The following is a 17468-nucleotide window of genomic DNA, read 5'->3' on the forward strand; positions in this document are numbered from 1 at the left end:
AATGCGTCTTTTTCAGCCAGACCATTAGAGTTGCGCACTTTTCTGAGCCGGACTTTGACTGTGAACTTAAACTATCTTTCAGCGTTGTCTTTGGTGTATTAACTTAACTCTGGCCGTGGATGAAGTTAATGAAAAATGATGTGTTGAAATCAGTTTACATCAAGAGACACTCCACAAAATCCCATTTTGGTGTGGTTGCCTTTGTTTGTTTATACACATTAATCATTTTTACTGAATTATTCATCCATCTTACATCTGTGTTACAGAAAAGATGGAAGCTGCCATGCACAAAGGCACTTACAGTATGCTGAGCCACCATTTCACAGCCTTGATTGTCCGGTGTGGTGTTCATGCACAGGAATGCTGAGCAAACAAAAACACCACTGTTTTATTTTCACAAAGTAGCCAAGGGTCTGGCTTCTCTCTCCTGTTATTTTTTTTCTTCTTCCTTCGCCTGCTTCTGTGCATTCCAATAAAAGTCTCCATAGATAATGAATGTTAGTAAGCTGTCTGCAGCCGAACCTTGGCTCCGATGGCAGTTATGACTGTCCGCTGTGGTGTCTGTGTGTGTTAGTCATCTCAGGATGAATGAGTCACCAGAGAGAAACCTCAAGCACCACCCAGGTAACAGTTCACACACACATTCTCACAGCAGTGAGATGCAAACAGCCAGAGAATGTAAGGCAGGACAATGTGGTTGTGTGGCATCATGCTGCCACCATGTGGCCAGTAGAGGAATGAGCAGAAAAGGCAGGCAGATGCAAAAATACACTAATGAGTGACTAATAAAAATCCAAAAATGGTATTCCAGACCCAAGTGAGTGTGATATAAATCTTTGTCATAAAAGTGCCCACATACCCACTTTTAGATGATTAGACATCCTTTCCGAACAGTGTGGGTATGTGAAACCTTTGGTTTTTACATCAATATTTTTATTTTATGTGCGTTATTGTGTAAGTTCCTAACATAACATGAACAGATGACTAAGACAGAGAAAACTGCTGTGTGGGTTAGCTAATCTCAAAAATAATCTTCTCTTATCTTAATAACTCAGACATCTAGTCTACAGGTGGTTATTGGTAGAAATCAGAGATAAATGTAAGAATAAGCACAACAATTCCTGGAATTCACTGGCCATGGCGGAAAATATATAAACCCGACCGGTGCTCAGACAGAAGAGTATGAACTGAGAAGTGTAACTGAGCCTCACTTTATCAGCACTGACAGAGAACATTATTTCCTCCCTTCAGTTACAGTTACCAGTTACAACTGGTTGATGTTTTAAATTGGCAATTTGGGATTAAAAGAGCGCTCAAATCAAAAAAGAAAATTCACTACAGACTAGAGCTCATCTCTTCATCAGCCAGACAGCTGTGCAGTAAACCAGTGTGCAAAGCAAGAAGTACAATCATTAACAGTACAAAGTATGAGCAAAATGCCTCTCTGTGGTGGCTACAGCGCTTGAAATGTAAACTTTCTTGTCACTAATACTGCTTCAATTGTGGCAAGTCAGCTGGGATGCATATTTTATTCAGCAAACTTGGCACATGTTGAGTTCATTAAGATAATTAGGAGAGATTACCCAAGTGACCATAGCATTATTCAATGCCAGAACAGCTACTGGTCCAGTCATTAAGGAGGACGTAACAGACAGATACAGAATGAGGAAGAATTAGAGGGAAACAAAAGTGGGTAGACATAAATAAAGATCCTAAAAGGATGATATCAGAATGAGGAAGACTACTTGGAGAAGTTCCCATCACCGTGCCTTCCCTTGACTCCACATGGGCCATGCCATCAGACTAATTACCCCAGTAATTACTGTGCTAATGCTGCAAGGGCCTCCAGGCTGCACTTTTCTTTCCTATTTCGATCGAGGCCACTGGAAGTTAGTCAGCTAGAGGGAATAGAGAAGCACTCAAACTGCTGCCAGTGCGCTGTTGCAACATCTGTCATCCCTGTCCTTTCAGGCGACATGTCCAAGTGTGTATTTGTTGATGTGTACAGAGGAGAGGGAGAAAAAAATGACATTTTCATGCTGACCTCCTAGACAGAGACCCTCAGCTGGTAATATACTGGGGTGTCACTATCAACAACCACTTCACCTTTTAAAAACTGTAATCAGATAATGAAGTGGCTGTGCACATTGTGGTCCTCAACCACACCCCCTACACACGTGTACACTGATTTCTGTAAGAATATTAATTTCTGTTAAACCTCCATTCATAAGATTGACATGTATTATATATTTTTAGGCATGAATGCTACTCTTAAAGCTACATCCTGTAAGAAATAATATTAAATCAACTGTACATACAGCTTTAGGCCACTGGATTAATGAGTCTTGCTATTTGACACTCCCATATAAAACTGTACATACTGTCCATTCACCTGACGCACCAGATGGTTCTGTGTTAACAAACCATCTGGAGTGTGTGTCAGGTGAGTCCTTGGAAAGGGGGCAGACACTGGATGAACCATCTGTCCATCACCTTCCATCAAGGGCTAACTTCAACCAAACAGATCGGCTCTCAGTTCTGTTGTCATCAGAGATTATTTTCAAAACGACGAACACGTCTTCATCATCCACCATCATGGCTATCAGCTAAACACCCTATTACATTAAAATTGCTCCATTTGTCTATCTAGGCTATTTCACTGTAGTTCATTGTGTTCAAGAATCCGACTGTGACTTATACATCAAATAAAAACACATCCTGCCTCCAAATCTGGTTAAACTGGTGGGAAATAAACATCTAAACTGCCCTCATGCATTCAATTCCCATCATACCTAAGAAAGGTCGATTTTCACAAGGACTCAATATATTCCTGGAGTCATTGCAGGTACCGTGTGAACAGATGGCCATGCTGGATGTATCCCATATAAATCTAAAAGAAATTCCCCACAGTCCCTACCTCAGATGAATGTTTTCTCTTTGTCTGATTTATGATCACATCAGGTGGTAGATAGGACAGTGAGTACTGTATCACTGTGTAGCTCTTCATTAATACCTTTTTTTTCATGTGTGTGCTTATGAATGATTATGTGTGAGCACACCCTGTGCCTGTTTCCTGACAGCATAAATGATTCCAAACAGAGACGGAGCTTAGCCACAGGGAACAGTGTCATTTTTCTTAAACCAAACCAGACAACCCACAAGCCTTTTGACCAAAGCAACATACTGAATATAATTTTCCTTATTGGCCAATCTAGGTACCAATGAGTTTCCTGCCAGTGCAGCACAAGGAGTCCCGCGTGTGTGTGAGTATGTATCTATGTATGCCATTTGTCTGAAATGTGTCTTGCGGTGTTTCCTGTGGGTTTCCAACAAATCCGGAAATTATGACAAACAAGTTATTTGCATTCCCTGTTTTATGGAGCAAACTGACTCCCCTTGTTTCATTTAATAGAGAAACTCTGTGAGTCATCGGAGGATGTGTCAGATAAAAGTGCCGCAAATGAGCACAAACAAAGCATTATGTAGCCACAGCCGCTCAATCAACTGAAATGATACAGTCTGTACTTTGATTATTATGTGGTTAGTCAGCCACTCAGCTCTGAGTGCATTTGCACATCAGATACACTCATTCATAAACAGAACACACAGAGATGCACACGGATACATGTTTACATCAGCAGCACGACAAGAGGTTAAATTATAGTTGATGAAAACAATAACCATTAAATGTATTTTGTTTGTTGAGGCACAACGCTATTATCATCTAAAACTAGAATGAATGGTCTGCCTCTGTCAGCCAGGGGAGGTCCACACACATCCACATCCACATACATGATGAGCTAAATTACAGCCAAGGTCACAGTGACCGTGACCTTTGACCACCCAAATTCCATCCTTAAATCCAAAGCAAAGAATTGTGCACTTAAGAACGGAACAGAGTAGAAAACACGGTGCCTCCATGAGATTTGTACAGGCGACCTGTCACATCCCACAGCCTACATTAAAAAAAGGTTTCTCCTTCATGTAAAATTTCACTTCAAAGAGCATGAAGGTGACTTTAAGATGTCAACCCGATGTAGTTTCAGAGCAGGTGATGCAATCGCACGACAAAATCAGGCTGTTCTGCCCCGCAGACAACGCTGCTGGTGTCAAGTGCCAAATCAGTCTACTGTCTGGAGGTGCCTAACATATGACACATCCATACACACACACACAAACACACAGGTAGACATGATTATTGTCGAGATACAGGAGGTGAGAAAATGCAAATCTATATATGAAAAAAGGCTCATAATGCTGCTCCTGTTATATGAATAAATTACAGCTTTCACTGCAATTTAACCTAAGATGCACTCTAAAATGTTATTATGCTGCTGGTTCAGGAGAAATGTGACAGAAGATCACGGCGTGTGGCAGAGATGGAGTGATTCTGTTACAGTAGATAATTAAGGGCACAGGGTTACATTCATACTCCCTGTGTCTCTCTCTCTTTACTTTAACACACTTATATTCTGTCACTCACAATGTGTCCACACACACGATGTTCAAACTCTCACTCTGGGACACATATGTCCATCTTTCAAATATTACCAGCTCCCAGTGGTGCGATAAACATGTGGATTTAACCTAATCCACCTCAGTGTGTATCTTAATATACAGATTAAATCGAACTTCAGCGTGACAGGGCTGCTCCATCCTGATATTAAGGCACTGTTGCTCTACTGTGTCACCATCAACCTCCACAGTCAAACACCAAACACCGCAGCACAAGCGGCTCAAGCTGCAAGTCGTTTTTCTCACTGTAATTTTCATGAAGCAAGCAGGTGCTCTGAGGAGGATATAAGTGTTGAGCAACATTGCACCGCTATAAATGTATTCTTCTTTACACCCATGACAAATGTGTCGGTGTTGCTGAGCGGAGACAAAGAACAGGGAAAAAAGCAGCGAGGCAGAGAAGACAGGAAGCATAAATGAATGGAAGACATAAAAAAACAATCTTGCTGTGAAAATGAATGCATTGACTTTCTTCCAAGTTTTAAAATAAGGCATCCTCTTAGAGGTGGAGATAAAGTGAAAGGGGAAGTGTTTAAACCTGAAGACAGCTGCCTTACATAAACCTGTTTTTTGAGGGTCTTATTATGTTCTTGTTTTAGGTTTTCATTTTTTTTATCTAGCAGGGAGGCTTACAGGAGCTGCACAACAAGACAGTTTGAACAAACTTAATGTATTATTGTATTGCCTAAGAATGAATGTATGGTTATGTTTTTGAAATTTTGCTACCATAAGTCATTTTTGAGCCTCTATTGTCGTGTACCATTACAAGACATGGAATGAGCTCTCACCCCAAAACACGCGCGGCAGGTCATCAGGTCTAGAGCTGTTCCCATTTCGAGTGTGACAAAAGCTTGGACAATGTTCAGTGAAGGATCCGGAAGCCAGGTTCAAAAGGTAAAAAAGACTTGTGCCCGAAGATTGGATTTAACAACATCAAAAGGAAACTGCACTCAGCAATCAGAGAAGTCATCAGGCTTTAATTGCCTTTTAACAGAGCACTCATCATGTGCAGCACTATACTAAAGAGAAAACATACACCTTAAATTCTCCCACCAGACTGTCCCCCTGCCTATGCCGGTGTCCTGTTGCACCTGTGACACCGGAGAATCAATTACAAAGCTGAGGCTGGTAATGAGGTCTCCAATTACCTGATCCAGTGTCCAAAGGGACAATATACACGTCTTCAATCTTTAATGCACATTTGCCAAGCCTGCTGCCCGTGCCCCTAAAGATCCAATGCAACACCAAACCCACCGAAATAAACCTAAATGCTTTCATTAGCATGGAAGACAATTACAAGGGGTTGGTTTAAAGCCAGAAGTAAACCTGGGATTTCCAAAGTTGACAGCTTGAATGATTTGAATTGACTATAATCTGGAATGAAAACACACCTCTGTATTTCAGTAGTATATAACACAATTTGCACATTTTCTGGCTCTCTTGAATACAACCTCTAGATGTTTAAGTCACTTTGCTTTACTAATATTACCAAAATAAACAAAAACAAAAGCTACATTTAGGTACTTAGCAAGCTTATGCATTAAAAAAGTATGCATGCAAATATGCAAGTATTACAGTAAGATATATAAATATATCATTTTTTACCACTAAATATTTTTCTTTAGCCCTTCTGCGAGTTATCATACTATATACTATACATACTATACTATAATATCTAATGACAGAGCTGCAAGCAGCGATGATCAACTCAAAGTGCAATGACTTAAAGATAAGAGGGAAAGTCAGTGTGAGTGTCAGACATGAAGTACAGAGACAGAAAGATGGAGTCAAGCTGTGTTCATTTGAGAGCTGCTGTGAATGCCTGCATGCCGGCACACTCACTGTAAGAAAACTTAAGTCGCGCTCGACAGAATGGCCATATGTACTGTGACAGGCTCTGACGGAAAATCTTCAAACTACCACCCACCCGACAGATTTGCAGTGTCGGCGTCTGAGTTGTCTTCAACCAGAAAGGGGACGACCATAAAGGAGTTTATAATAAGACAAAAAGCTGATGTTTTCCCCTCCACTACATGGAGTGCTTTGTCAGGTCTTTTCCATTGCAGGAGAAAGAAAACAAAACATCAACACAAACAGAAGTAGCCTGCATTTTTTACACTGCCACATCAGATAGTTGCGCTTCTGCACAGCTCTCCTTTTAAGTGTGTGTGTGTGTGTGTGCATACACATCAGAAATCACTCCTATGGTTTTGGCATGTGCGAGAAAAACTAATTGAGGAATCAAACTTACAAACTTTCTCTTCAACTTGCCCTTCCCGCCACGACCTGGCTTTCCCTCGACTGCAGTCCCTGAGCCAAAGTTAGAGCCCATGTCCAGGTGGTCATCTGCCGACACACTCTTCCTCAGGTAGGCAGCTCGTGCCCGGAAGTGGGAAAAAGGCGACTGGGATCGAGGGCGGACCTCAGTGCAGCCACTCTGCTCAGTCTCATCGTCACCTTCCATGTCATCCTCCAACCGCCACAGCTCCCCTGGATGGGGAAGGAACATAAATTGACAAATAGGTGCATAAAGAGTGAAGGAAGCATCTAAAAGCAAGGCAGACTGGACAGCACAATTATAGAAAATTCAATGTGGCCTGTCATCTAGTGATTGTTTCCATTAATATTATTTCCTGTTAATTATGCCTCTGCTTTACAACCACAATGTTGTTCTGCCTGCCTCCTTATAACAACTTGATTATGATTTGATACCCAGGGCTACTGTGAAATGAAAGGAAAGGAAAGTAGCAGATTTACAGCGACAGTGGTGTTTTACTTCTGTTCAGACATGATGGCTGAGCTCTTACAGTTGCACAACAGAGATGGATGAGTGCTGTCAAAATGGGGCGCAGCTGCACTAATCACGGTCCACTTCAATCACTCTGCATTTGATGCACGTCAGGCGTCTTGTCAGTGCCCAACGCCTGACTTACCAGCACTCATAAAACGCTCACCGGCCTTTCAGGTACTTACAGAACCTGATGTGTGCCAGATAAGCTACATTGACTCTGTCCATCAAGATATTCACAGCAAAAAAATAGCTGAAGGCTCAATCAGTTTTCTATTCAACAATAATATACTGAAGCTTGTTGAAGTGTAAGTACAGTTATTAGAGGATGAACACATTTTATTGTTTTCCAGGAATTTCATTTCATGAGGAATTATCTCATCATTATTAAAAGATTTCAGCAGCAGGTCTTTTGGCAGTGCGCGCTTTAGCGTGAGCCTGTGAATGAGCTGCAGAGTGTGAAATATTACAGTATCAGTTCCACTGTCTGAGCAGCAGCCAAAATGCATCTGGGCTTCCAAAGCCGAGCCGCATAATACTGCAACAAAATGACTAGGGAGTCACTCCCAGTGTAAGCCCTGAGGCGTACTTGTCATTAATATGGGATGTTGCTTAAGTCTGTGAATAAGTGTGGCTGGGTTATTAAACAACTTGGAGAGAAAAAAAAAGAAAAGTTGTCCACCCCCTAGAGGGATAAAGAGGTAAAGTGAGGCAGCATCATGGTCAATGACAGTGGTTGCTAGGCAACAAAGAGGCACATTAGACTGAACTCTGCCTCAATTTGATATTTGCAACGGAGCAGCAGCCGGTCAGGGGAAATCAGGCAGAGAGGCAGGCAGAAACATACCATCAGATAGTTAGCGTAAAAGGACATAAAATGAAAGCACTTGTCCTGAATCAGCCAATCACAGACAAAGCTATTAAGACAGTGGCTGTATTAGATTACAGCACAGAGTATTAACTGGATGCTCCACTGCCAAAGTGGGTTTATTGACAGAAAATCTCACAGTTCAAACAAAAGGCAGATAAACGTATGAAAAGAGAGACACAATCTCTCACTGGCTGTGTCCTAACCGAAGGGTGGAATTGTAGGCACATCTCCATGAACAGAATCACAGATCAGACCACCATCCGTCCGTTAGTGGGATTCCAAGATAACACTGATGAAACAGGGTCAAAGGTCACCATGATCACACATATGCAGCATGTAAAGAAATACATAACATGCGTTTACATGACTCCAGAGGGTCATATTAATCACCTTAAAAATCTGCCTCCTGCTGCTTTTTTATCATAGTGAGGATGGGCCTGGCCCTTTCTATAGAGGCTGCATACATTATCAGGGTGCAGACAGCTTTGATTAAAATGTGAACTGGCATTGACAGCAATCAGGAGTCAGCAAAAGAAGAGTGCCAGAAAGAAAGCATTAAGGAAGGAGAGGCCAAAAATCTGTTCTTGCAACATCAGCATCTTTAGCCTTAACACTGAGAAGATCAATATGATCTGCACAGTTACTGCAGGTAAACATCGAATACAGTGAATATTTCTGAGTATGAAGTAATTATTATTTATTTAACTTGCATTGATTTTAAAGTTCTTACTTCCTGTGTTGCTGCCTGTGAATCCAGTGGGACCTGGGTTAACCTCAAGAGGAAGAATTGCCCTTTAGTTTAGTACGATCTTTCCTCTCTGATCTAGGCTGCGTCTTTTATTTACTTCTTTTCTGTCAAATGTTACGCAGAGAACTGAAGCTGTGCAAGTTTCTCTTGTATTAAATACGGATCAGCATTTTTCTCTCCCTTATCCTCACCTAAATCCCTGTTCACCTGTTGGTGGTGGCTTCAGCAGTGACAGACTTTTGACTGTGCATATGGGCGAGAAGATCTCTGGTTCTGTAACTGTTGAGCGCAGATGTGTTGGCTGTTGGCTGGTTCCGGGCTAGAGGGAAGAGTACTTTACAAATGACCCACTTTGTTAAAGTGTCAGAGCAGTTAGATGCAGTGTTAACTGATGTTTAACTACCCACTGGAAATTATAAATTCATTAGACGACAGAGAATTTAGGTTGCACCACACAGATTTTAAAATCTGTTTATTCTATTTCTATAGACAAACTTGTGGTTTTCTTTCATGTAAAACCTTCAACATCAATGTTTTCTTCCTTTAAATTTTTTTTTTTGTCCTTAAGATGAAAGCTTATCTCTGTCAGCGGGCCACTGTTCCAGGATTCTTCATGACAGTTTCCTCTCTCAGGTGTTTGATTTATAACCAAGAGGGGAAACAGAGACAGAGAGAGGACATATCTCTCTTGTCCATGTTATACCACTGAGACAGCTAGCTGCCACACGCTCTCACTCAGGTGAGCAAATATCAAAGCAAAGCAGGTGTAGAAGTTTGAAAGGAAAAAAGAGAATTAGGTCATGTTTGACATATCCAAGAAGGCTTTAGTTTAAGCTCTACTGCCCTTTACCCTCGTCAGCACAAGATGCTTCCCTTACAATCGAAGCATTTTTCATTTACAGTTCAAGATGCTGACAAGCTACAAAATGGAAGGACACAGACAAATCTTTTGCATTTGAAAGAACTTTGCCAAAATTTCATCTAAAATAATATAACAGAATAATAGAATAGATGAAAGAATTACTCAAAATCAATTCTATAAAGTCACCACTGAAAAAAAACACTTTTTGTCTTTACCTGCAGGTGGAAGAGTGCAGGCCTTCGATTGGCTGGTGGTAGTAGGAGGGTTCTTCCTGCGTGGAGGACTTCCACCAATCAGATCAGAGTGGTGGACTCTAGAGACGGTTGGAGACTGGGGAATGCTGGGAAGAGTACGGGACTTAGCCAGGAGAGGTCTCTGCAGCTTCCTTTCCAGTGACCTGTTCATACAGCAAAAAATAAAAAAACAATTATCACTGAGCATTTCACTATGTGGTCTTTATTTGGCCATTTGTTATTACAACCAATCCATACACAGTAGAAATGACAATAGGAGCCTGTTTTTTTATCTACCTATCTTATAGGAATATAATATCTATGGTATCACAAACACACATTTTGACACATAATGGTTCACAAAGCATAGTGCTGATGAAAAGCTTTAACACTAGTGAAATTACTACCACAGCATAACTGAGCTGGAGGTCTTCCAGAACAATAGATTCATGTAATAACACTCTCCAATGAAACACACTTGGTGACAAGATACTTAAACATGATCAATACTACCACCAGAAAATGATGAACTGCCAAACTTGAGACTTCAAAACTGTCCTCTACAAACCAATGAATACTGTCACAGTCACCTCTTTGCAGCAAATTAGATTCTTGGGATGTGTGTGCATGGAAGTTTTTTTTTTCTACAACCAGTGGAAGAAAATACCTGCTGTGAAAGACAACTAAATGACATATTATTATTACAACAAATGTGTTCATGTGTTCAAATAGTTGAGACTCAGGTATAAGAGAACAGAAATAAGACCTTCCAAACAATAGTGAGTCATCCTCCACTATCACCAGCTCCGATCAGCTTAATGTGATCAGATTCAATAAAATGCAGCAAGCGTCTCAGACATCAGTCAGCCTTGTACACATGGATCACATCTGACTTGAGTGACAAGTTTAGGTACTGAACACATGATCCCTGGAAGAGAATCAGTCGAGGACATGAACAAGGACATGAGTTTTCTCAGGCTGATGTGTCCTGACATTTGCAGACAGACTTTATCCTACGATTTAAACTGATAAACTGATTTATTCTGATGTTGTTTATATTTATTCTATAAAATATATATAGAAGGCGACTGCTAGTGATTTTTGCTGTTTTGTTTTTGATGCTGTTTCATGTTAACATATATCACTTATTATTTTATCAAAATCAAGCTGGTGTAAGCCAGGTGCACAGAAAAGAGGATCATATCTACTCTAATAATTGAATCCTGTATAGCTCCAATGCTGCAGCATCATTCACTTCATGTACATTATGTTTTTACTCTCTCTTTTTTTTTTACATATTATTTTTAAACCACTGCAAGTGCTCTTGAGTGAAACTCTCAGTGTTTGAGTGGAATACTTCAGTTCCCTCCTGGATGTCTGGCTCAGGATGTATTTCCAGGCTTGAAGCTATTTCACACTTGGGATCTATCAGGTAAACTGACAGCAGGTCGCAAGTCAGCACATCTACAGTTTCGAGAGGCAAAGCTCTGATATGTGCTGCCCGCTGACAGCTATTAAACTACAACTTGATAGAGCAGGTGGGCGTTGAAGTTGTGAATATTTGACCTGGGATCAGAGACGTGATTCAAAGCGGCCTGAAGGGCTGATGGTGAATAATGCTTTTATGTTGACTCCATGTAGGCAAGGCCACACATACACACAGACATACACACTTTGATAGTAATGAAAAGCGGCAGGTTTCTCACTCCTCAGCAATACATACTGACTCGCATGAGAGAAGTATTTGCCCGAAGCACACATAGACGTACGCAATTCTCGCAGCTGGCGGAAGATTAAATAACTCAGGGACCACTGGTATACACACAGTAACATACATGAACAAACACAGTTGTTGGCCTCCCACCAGTACACATCATGATGAAAACACAATGGGTTGAACAGCTGGACTAGGTCAGTCTGACAATTTGGGCTTCACTCATCCAACAAACCTGTTGCTAAGCGACTCGAAGAGGAGAGGAGAGGAGAGGAGAGGAGAGGAGAGGAGAGGAGAGAGGAGTCTATATTTCAACATGGACAATGTTTTTCCCAGAGTTGACATCCAGTGAGCCACACGTTTTCTGTTGCCATATCTCTTAAATTGCAGTCAGGAGAAAACAAGAAATAAAAATGCATGAATGAGATTTTTTTTTTTTAAGAATGACAAACAATGGGATACCTAGGAGGAAAATGATGTTTTAGATGCTGGTGTGAAAGTGCTGTATGAAAATACACTGTGTGTTCATCGCATGCCAAACCACTCACACTCTCTGCATAGGCACTCATCCTCTGTTTCTTTTCTTTGCCCGACCAACAATGAGGGGAAGACTTGGAAGGCCGGACTTCTCTGTCTCGCTGCAGGCTAAAACACACTTTGCTCCCACTTCCACAGAAACATACTTTGGTGCAACAGATTAGTGACCTATTTTAATGCTAAAAATAACACATGCAACCTCTTCTCATGTATTAAATATGCTACTATATCTAAACCGCTCAATCAAAATTAACATTACAGCATCAGTAGCTGGATGGAAGTTTTTTTTTATGGTGAATGCAGATAGAACTGTCTATGGTGCTGAATCACCTTGTAACACAGCACACACACACCCTCCTTTTTACTCACATGCCCGCAGAGGTTTCATGTAACTATATTTGGTACAAGAGGAGGGAAGGTCTATGATTAAATCATTTTAAGGTTCAGCACTGAAACAATTCACACTCATTAGATCTATATATCTTTTTTATGTTTAACTGGCACAAATTAATAATGAATGTGGTTCATTCATAAACCAAATGTGCTGCTCTGCATGGCCACATTCATTAGAAGTCTGTATTTAAATGTGTGTTTTGGGTGTGAATTATTTCTTATCACTTCCTTGCATTTGTTTTCTCATTTTCACATCTTCTTCCCACACATTACCAGCTTCACTGAGGGATTTTTTGGGGTATGTAAAAAAAGTAATCAACATATAAAATCAGTCATTGAGAGCAGCATCTGTATGCTGATGAGGGGTGGGAGTGGGGGGGATTCAGCAGGGTGGAAAAAGTGGGATAGACTCCACAAGACCACAGGGCAATGTGGACAGATTAATCGCTGTCTTCATCTTTCAGTCATTCGGTATCGACATCAGTTGAGAACTCAATGAACCAAATAAATTGAAGCCGCTTAAGTAACATACTGGCCGCCTTGTCCCCATTCATTACGGCTACATGGAAGCTATTGCCTACCTACTGAATAAGACTGCTGAAACTACATTTCCTGTCTTTCAGCAAGGGAATTTTCATTTGCCTTGAAGTACTGAATTTGAATGCCCAATCAGTGGGGATAAAGAAAGACATTGCACAAAAAAGAGCAGATCTACAAGTATCACCTTTGACCTTTTTGAGCTTTAACAAAGAAATAATGCATTACCAACTCTGTATTACCTGACTCTTAAATGTGTGGGTCAGAAGTGCTGCAAAGGTCATGTGGATGGATGATAGAAAATTGGGGTTGTGCATCATGTGGTGCCATTGACCTCCAGTTTTTAGTATGGTCACTATCTGGCAAAAGATTCAGTCCAAAACTGTCCCATGAGCTGTTTTTATAGACAGATTCTACACCTAAAAATAAAGACTGTAAATATGAAAGTAGTTATGTCATACTGTTGAAAGGTTATTAAGGATTGGAGGTGGAATTGTGTTGTTTTATTGTAGCGAAGTGAAGGTTAATATCAGCTCAAGTTATAAGTATATATATCTCAATGAAATCTGGAAGGAGGACAACCAATGTCAGCAGGGATGCTGTGCAGCAGGAGCTCTTGACAATACTGGAATGATAGAGATTGATGATTACCGAGGCAATGAGCTCAATTTTCAGTCATTTACTGTGACCGGGACAGTGACCGATAACAGTCTCTGCTGCAGTCACTCGTTCTCTACATCTAACACATCCATGGATCATGATAAAACATATTTCTCTCTAATGACTGTGGACACTGTTTTTCCCCACTAAATTGCACCTTCTCCTATTCAATTAGGAGCCAAAGCAGAGAGGGGCTCAGCTGTAGCTAACCCCTCTGGCTTTTCCTCTGTGGTTGTCAGCGAGAACAGGCTTTAAGAGCAGGGCAATACTGGGAAAGCAAGAAAGTTAGAAGACAGGGAGAGATGGAGGGGCGTAAGAAGGGGGGTGGGTTGTGAGAAAAGAGACAGTGAGTAGGAGGGACAGAGACAAAGAGACTGTGGGGATGAGAGTGATGCCATATTTGTAATGGTAGTGAATCTGATGGCTTTTTTTTAAAAAACAGATAAATATATATAAATATACCAGATGTCCACCCACATTAACACTCATCGTGTGAGGAAACGGTATGAGGTTTGACGGATGTAATATCAGAATGTAGAGTATAGTGGCAGTGTGGTGGGAGTGTTTTTTATTTATTTATTTTTTGAACACTCACGTTCTGATTTGCATTTTTATTCTGGTTACATAATTTAACATCCACTCCAAGATTCATTTATTTAGAAAGACGCAGTGAGAGAGAGAAAAAAAAGAGGACACCATACTCTAAATTTAGTCTTAAAGTTTTTGGTTTTCTCTTCTTTTCTTTTCTCAGGGGTCTCACTTTAAGAGCAAGCAAGCAACATTCTAAACTCAGGATGCTAATTACTGTTCTTGTGGTTAGATCTTATTAAAGCCACATAAATTAAGTTTGCAGCTTCTGCACGACACATGAGAATTGCACATTATTATTACCAAGACCATTCCTTCATATTTGCATGAAATAGAGATTTGCAGTTTGTGCTGACTGTAAGGTGATATGGGAGATTAAATGTTACACGCACACCTATAATAATTTCAATCTGGATATTAGAATTCTTAATGTGGAAAAGATGAATGCACAACTGGAATAATGCCACTGGAAAGCTCCCCGCCTAATGCGTGTGATGCAGGATGTGCATCAAAAACACTCCTTCTTTTTCCTCCCTTTCTATTTCTATCTATACCAAAGACTTCTTCTTGAACTGTGCATCAGTGGGGAAAATCTATATTAGCTTCCACCATGCCTGACAGCAGACATCCACTGCACCTCCGCACTTATGTAACACACTGCTTGCTCACACATGCTTGCATACACACAGGTACACAAACACCTGTAAGGCAGACAGCCCTGTCTGTGTGCAGACCAGCATTCAAAGTAGTTTTTTCCCCTTCTCTGATGTATTTGTTATAATCTAATGATGACATATTTAGTGACAAATTTTGATAAACAGAGAGATGCAAGTGTGTGACAACATGTACACATGGCCATTCTGTTACACAAATACATCTATACAGTAACCAGTAAACTATACATCCAGGCATACCTGTGCTCAGATACACACAAATAAACAGACACATGAGTTACCTGGCCTCTGCCACAGTGCAGCAGTAACTGCCACTGCGCCGTGAGCTTCTGCCCACCCGCAGCTCCTCTCGAGACTTACGCCGATTAAAGTAATCTGTGAGTTTCCCAAAACTCGCCATCTTCTCTCTTTCTCTCCGTCCACCTCTTCTTCTTTGGCTTTATTCACCGTTTATCCGTATAGAGAAGATTGATTCTGGTTCTGTTCTGCAAAAGCTCCTTGGCACACACGACTTCCTGACTTACAGTGTCTGTGCACTTCTACCTGGATTCAGTGGCACGGCTCGGCATCAGCTGCAGGTCCGACTCTCCCTGCGCTCCCTCATCCCCTGTTTTTTTTTTTTTTGCACAGCAGTTAATGTGCAGAGGAACGAGCCAAAGCCCGCTCTGCCTTTCTCTGCCTCTCTCCCCCCTCTTTCGACCGCTTGCTACTGCGCACAGAGCACATACACTGACTCTCAAAATAGTAACGTTTGTAACTGCCTACCAATCCACACAGCGGGAGCAGTTCCTCCCCCCCTCCACTCTCACCCCCAGTGGAGAGCAGACAAGAAGGAGGAGAGGGAGAGAGCGAGGGTGGCTCAGTGTCTTCTTGTGTGCTGGAGGAAGCGGAGCTTGTTGGAGAATATGAGCTGCTATGATGTTTGTACCTATAAGCCCACCCCCACTCGCTCTCTCTTCTCTCTCCTCTCTCTCTCACCCTCTCTTCCTCTCTCAGACGCATGCATTCTTTCACTCTTGGTAAGAACAAACACAACCTACGATCAAACCAGGAGAGCAGGCGACAATTGAGCCTTGTGTCTGACTCTTTCTCCATCCCCTCTTAGCATATACACCTGCTCCACCATCATAACTTTGCCCACTTTTATGCCCATGCATGCACTAATTACTACAAGATGTATGGCAGAATCACAGGCTTAATACATATGATCCAAATGAAAAGGATGGCGAGAGTGAGAAAAGGACATAGGAGGAGGGAAAAGGAGAAGTAGGAGGTAAAGGAGGTATAGAAGGAGGGCTTTTAGTGAAGTGCTCATTAGTGAGTGAGTACGTGTGTGTGTGTGTGTGTGTGTGTGTGTGTGTGTGTGTGTGTGTGTGTGTGTGTGTGTCTCCCTCCCACACATCCAGACAGCTACATACAGGCAGACCTCTGTCTATTCACAGTCTCGCCATCACTGTGTTTTTTTATTTTCCTTTAAAAACAGGTTTTGTTTTTCTCTTTTTCTCCACGTCCGCTGTCAAAACCTCTCCATTCACTTCTCCATCCCCTCTAGCTTTCTGCCTCATTTCATGCATCTGCTGCCACATGCCTCCCTTTTATACATCTCATCCCCCCCCTCTCTTCCTCTGTCTTTGTTTTCCCAAGGTATTCATTTGAACAATAATCTCAAAATGCATTGATCATGTAAAGTAATTGGTCGGCTAAGCAAACCTCACAGATCACAATCAATGAAGCCATTCAATAAATACGATGCGTTTTAACAAGCGGAACAGAAAGTCAGCAATTACACAGATTTTTTTTTCCGGCTCAAAATGATGTTATTGTGAATCTGCTGATTAGCTTTCTGTAGGTTGATTAATTGTTACGGCCACAAACAATTTTCCAAAGCACAAGTTTCTAGCAGTGGCTGATTATTATGGGGTCGCTGTGCAGATGTTTAAATTCAAGCAAACACTGTTCAAATGAAAGAGAACACAATCTAACTGCAAGCTCTCTGTGGACTATCAAGTGAGCAAGAGAAGCAGCAACAACTGACATTATTTACTGTATATTCCTGGCCAGGACCTGCATGCAATTTGTCTCTGACACCGACAGGTGTAGAGGTTGCAAAGCATGAACAGTGGAGCATTCTGTGAGAAGAGCAGCTAGGAAAACACCCAAATACATTTAGTAAAACCACCGATTAAATACTCTGCTGTGTTGAGTTATCGGTATCCGCCCATTGAGCTATGAAAGACACTGCTGTACCTAGTATATCAATCAAGACAAAGCACCGCCAGACAAAACACTATCTATTTCTTGCATTAAATCTGATTAAGTGCACCACAGGATTTAAATCAGTAAAGAAA

The 17468-nt window shown here is 41.3% G+C and overlaps 1 protein-coding gene across 1 annotated transcript in view; it reads right to left on the reverse strand.

The window, feature by feature from the left end:
* The window catches only part of LOC114451635 (uncharacterized), a 47740-nt gene that overhangs the window by 18234 nt on the left and 12038 nt on the right, over window positions 1-17468 (reverse strand). The window contains exons 3-4 of the mRNA XM_028430405.1: window positions 10000-10181; window positions 6767-7005 (exon numbers count right to left, since the gene is read on the reverse strand). Coding sequence (XP_028286206.1) covers window positions 6767-7005; window positions 10000-10181 — 421 coding nt within the window. The remainder of the gene's footprint in view (window positions 1-6766; window positions 7006-9999; window positions 10182-17468) is intronic.

This window comes from Parambassis ranga, chromosome 19 (genome assembly GCF_900634625.1).
Source record: "Parambassis ranga chromosome 19, fParRan2.1, whole genome shotgun sequence".
In the NCBI taxonomy this organism is placed as follows: domain Eukaryota; kingdom Metazoa; phylum Chordata; class Actinopteri; family Ambassidae; genus Parambassis; species Parambassis ranga.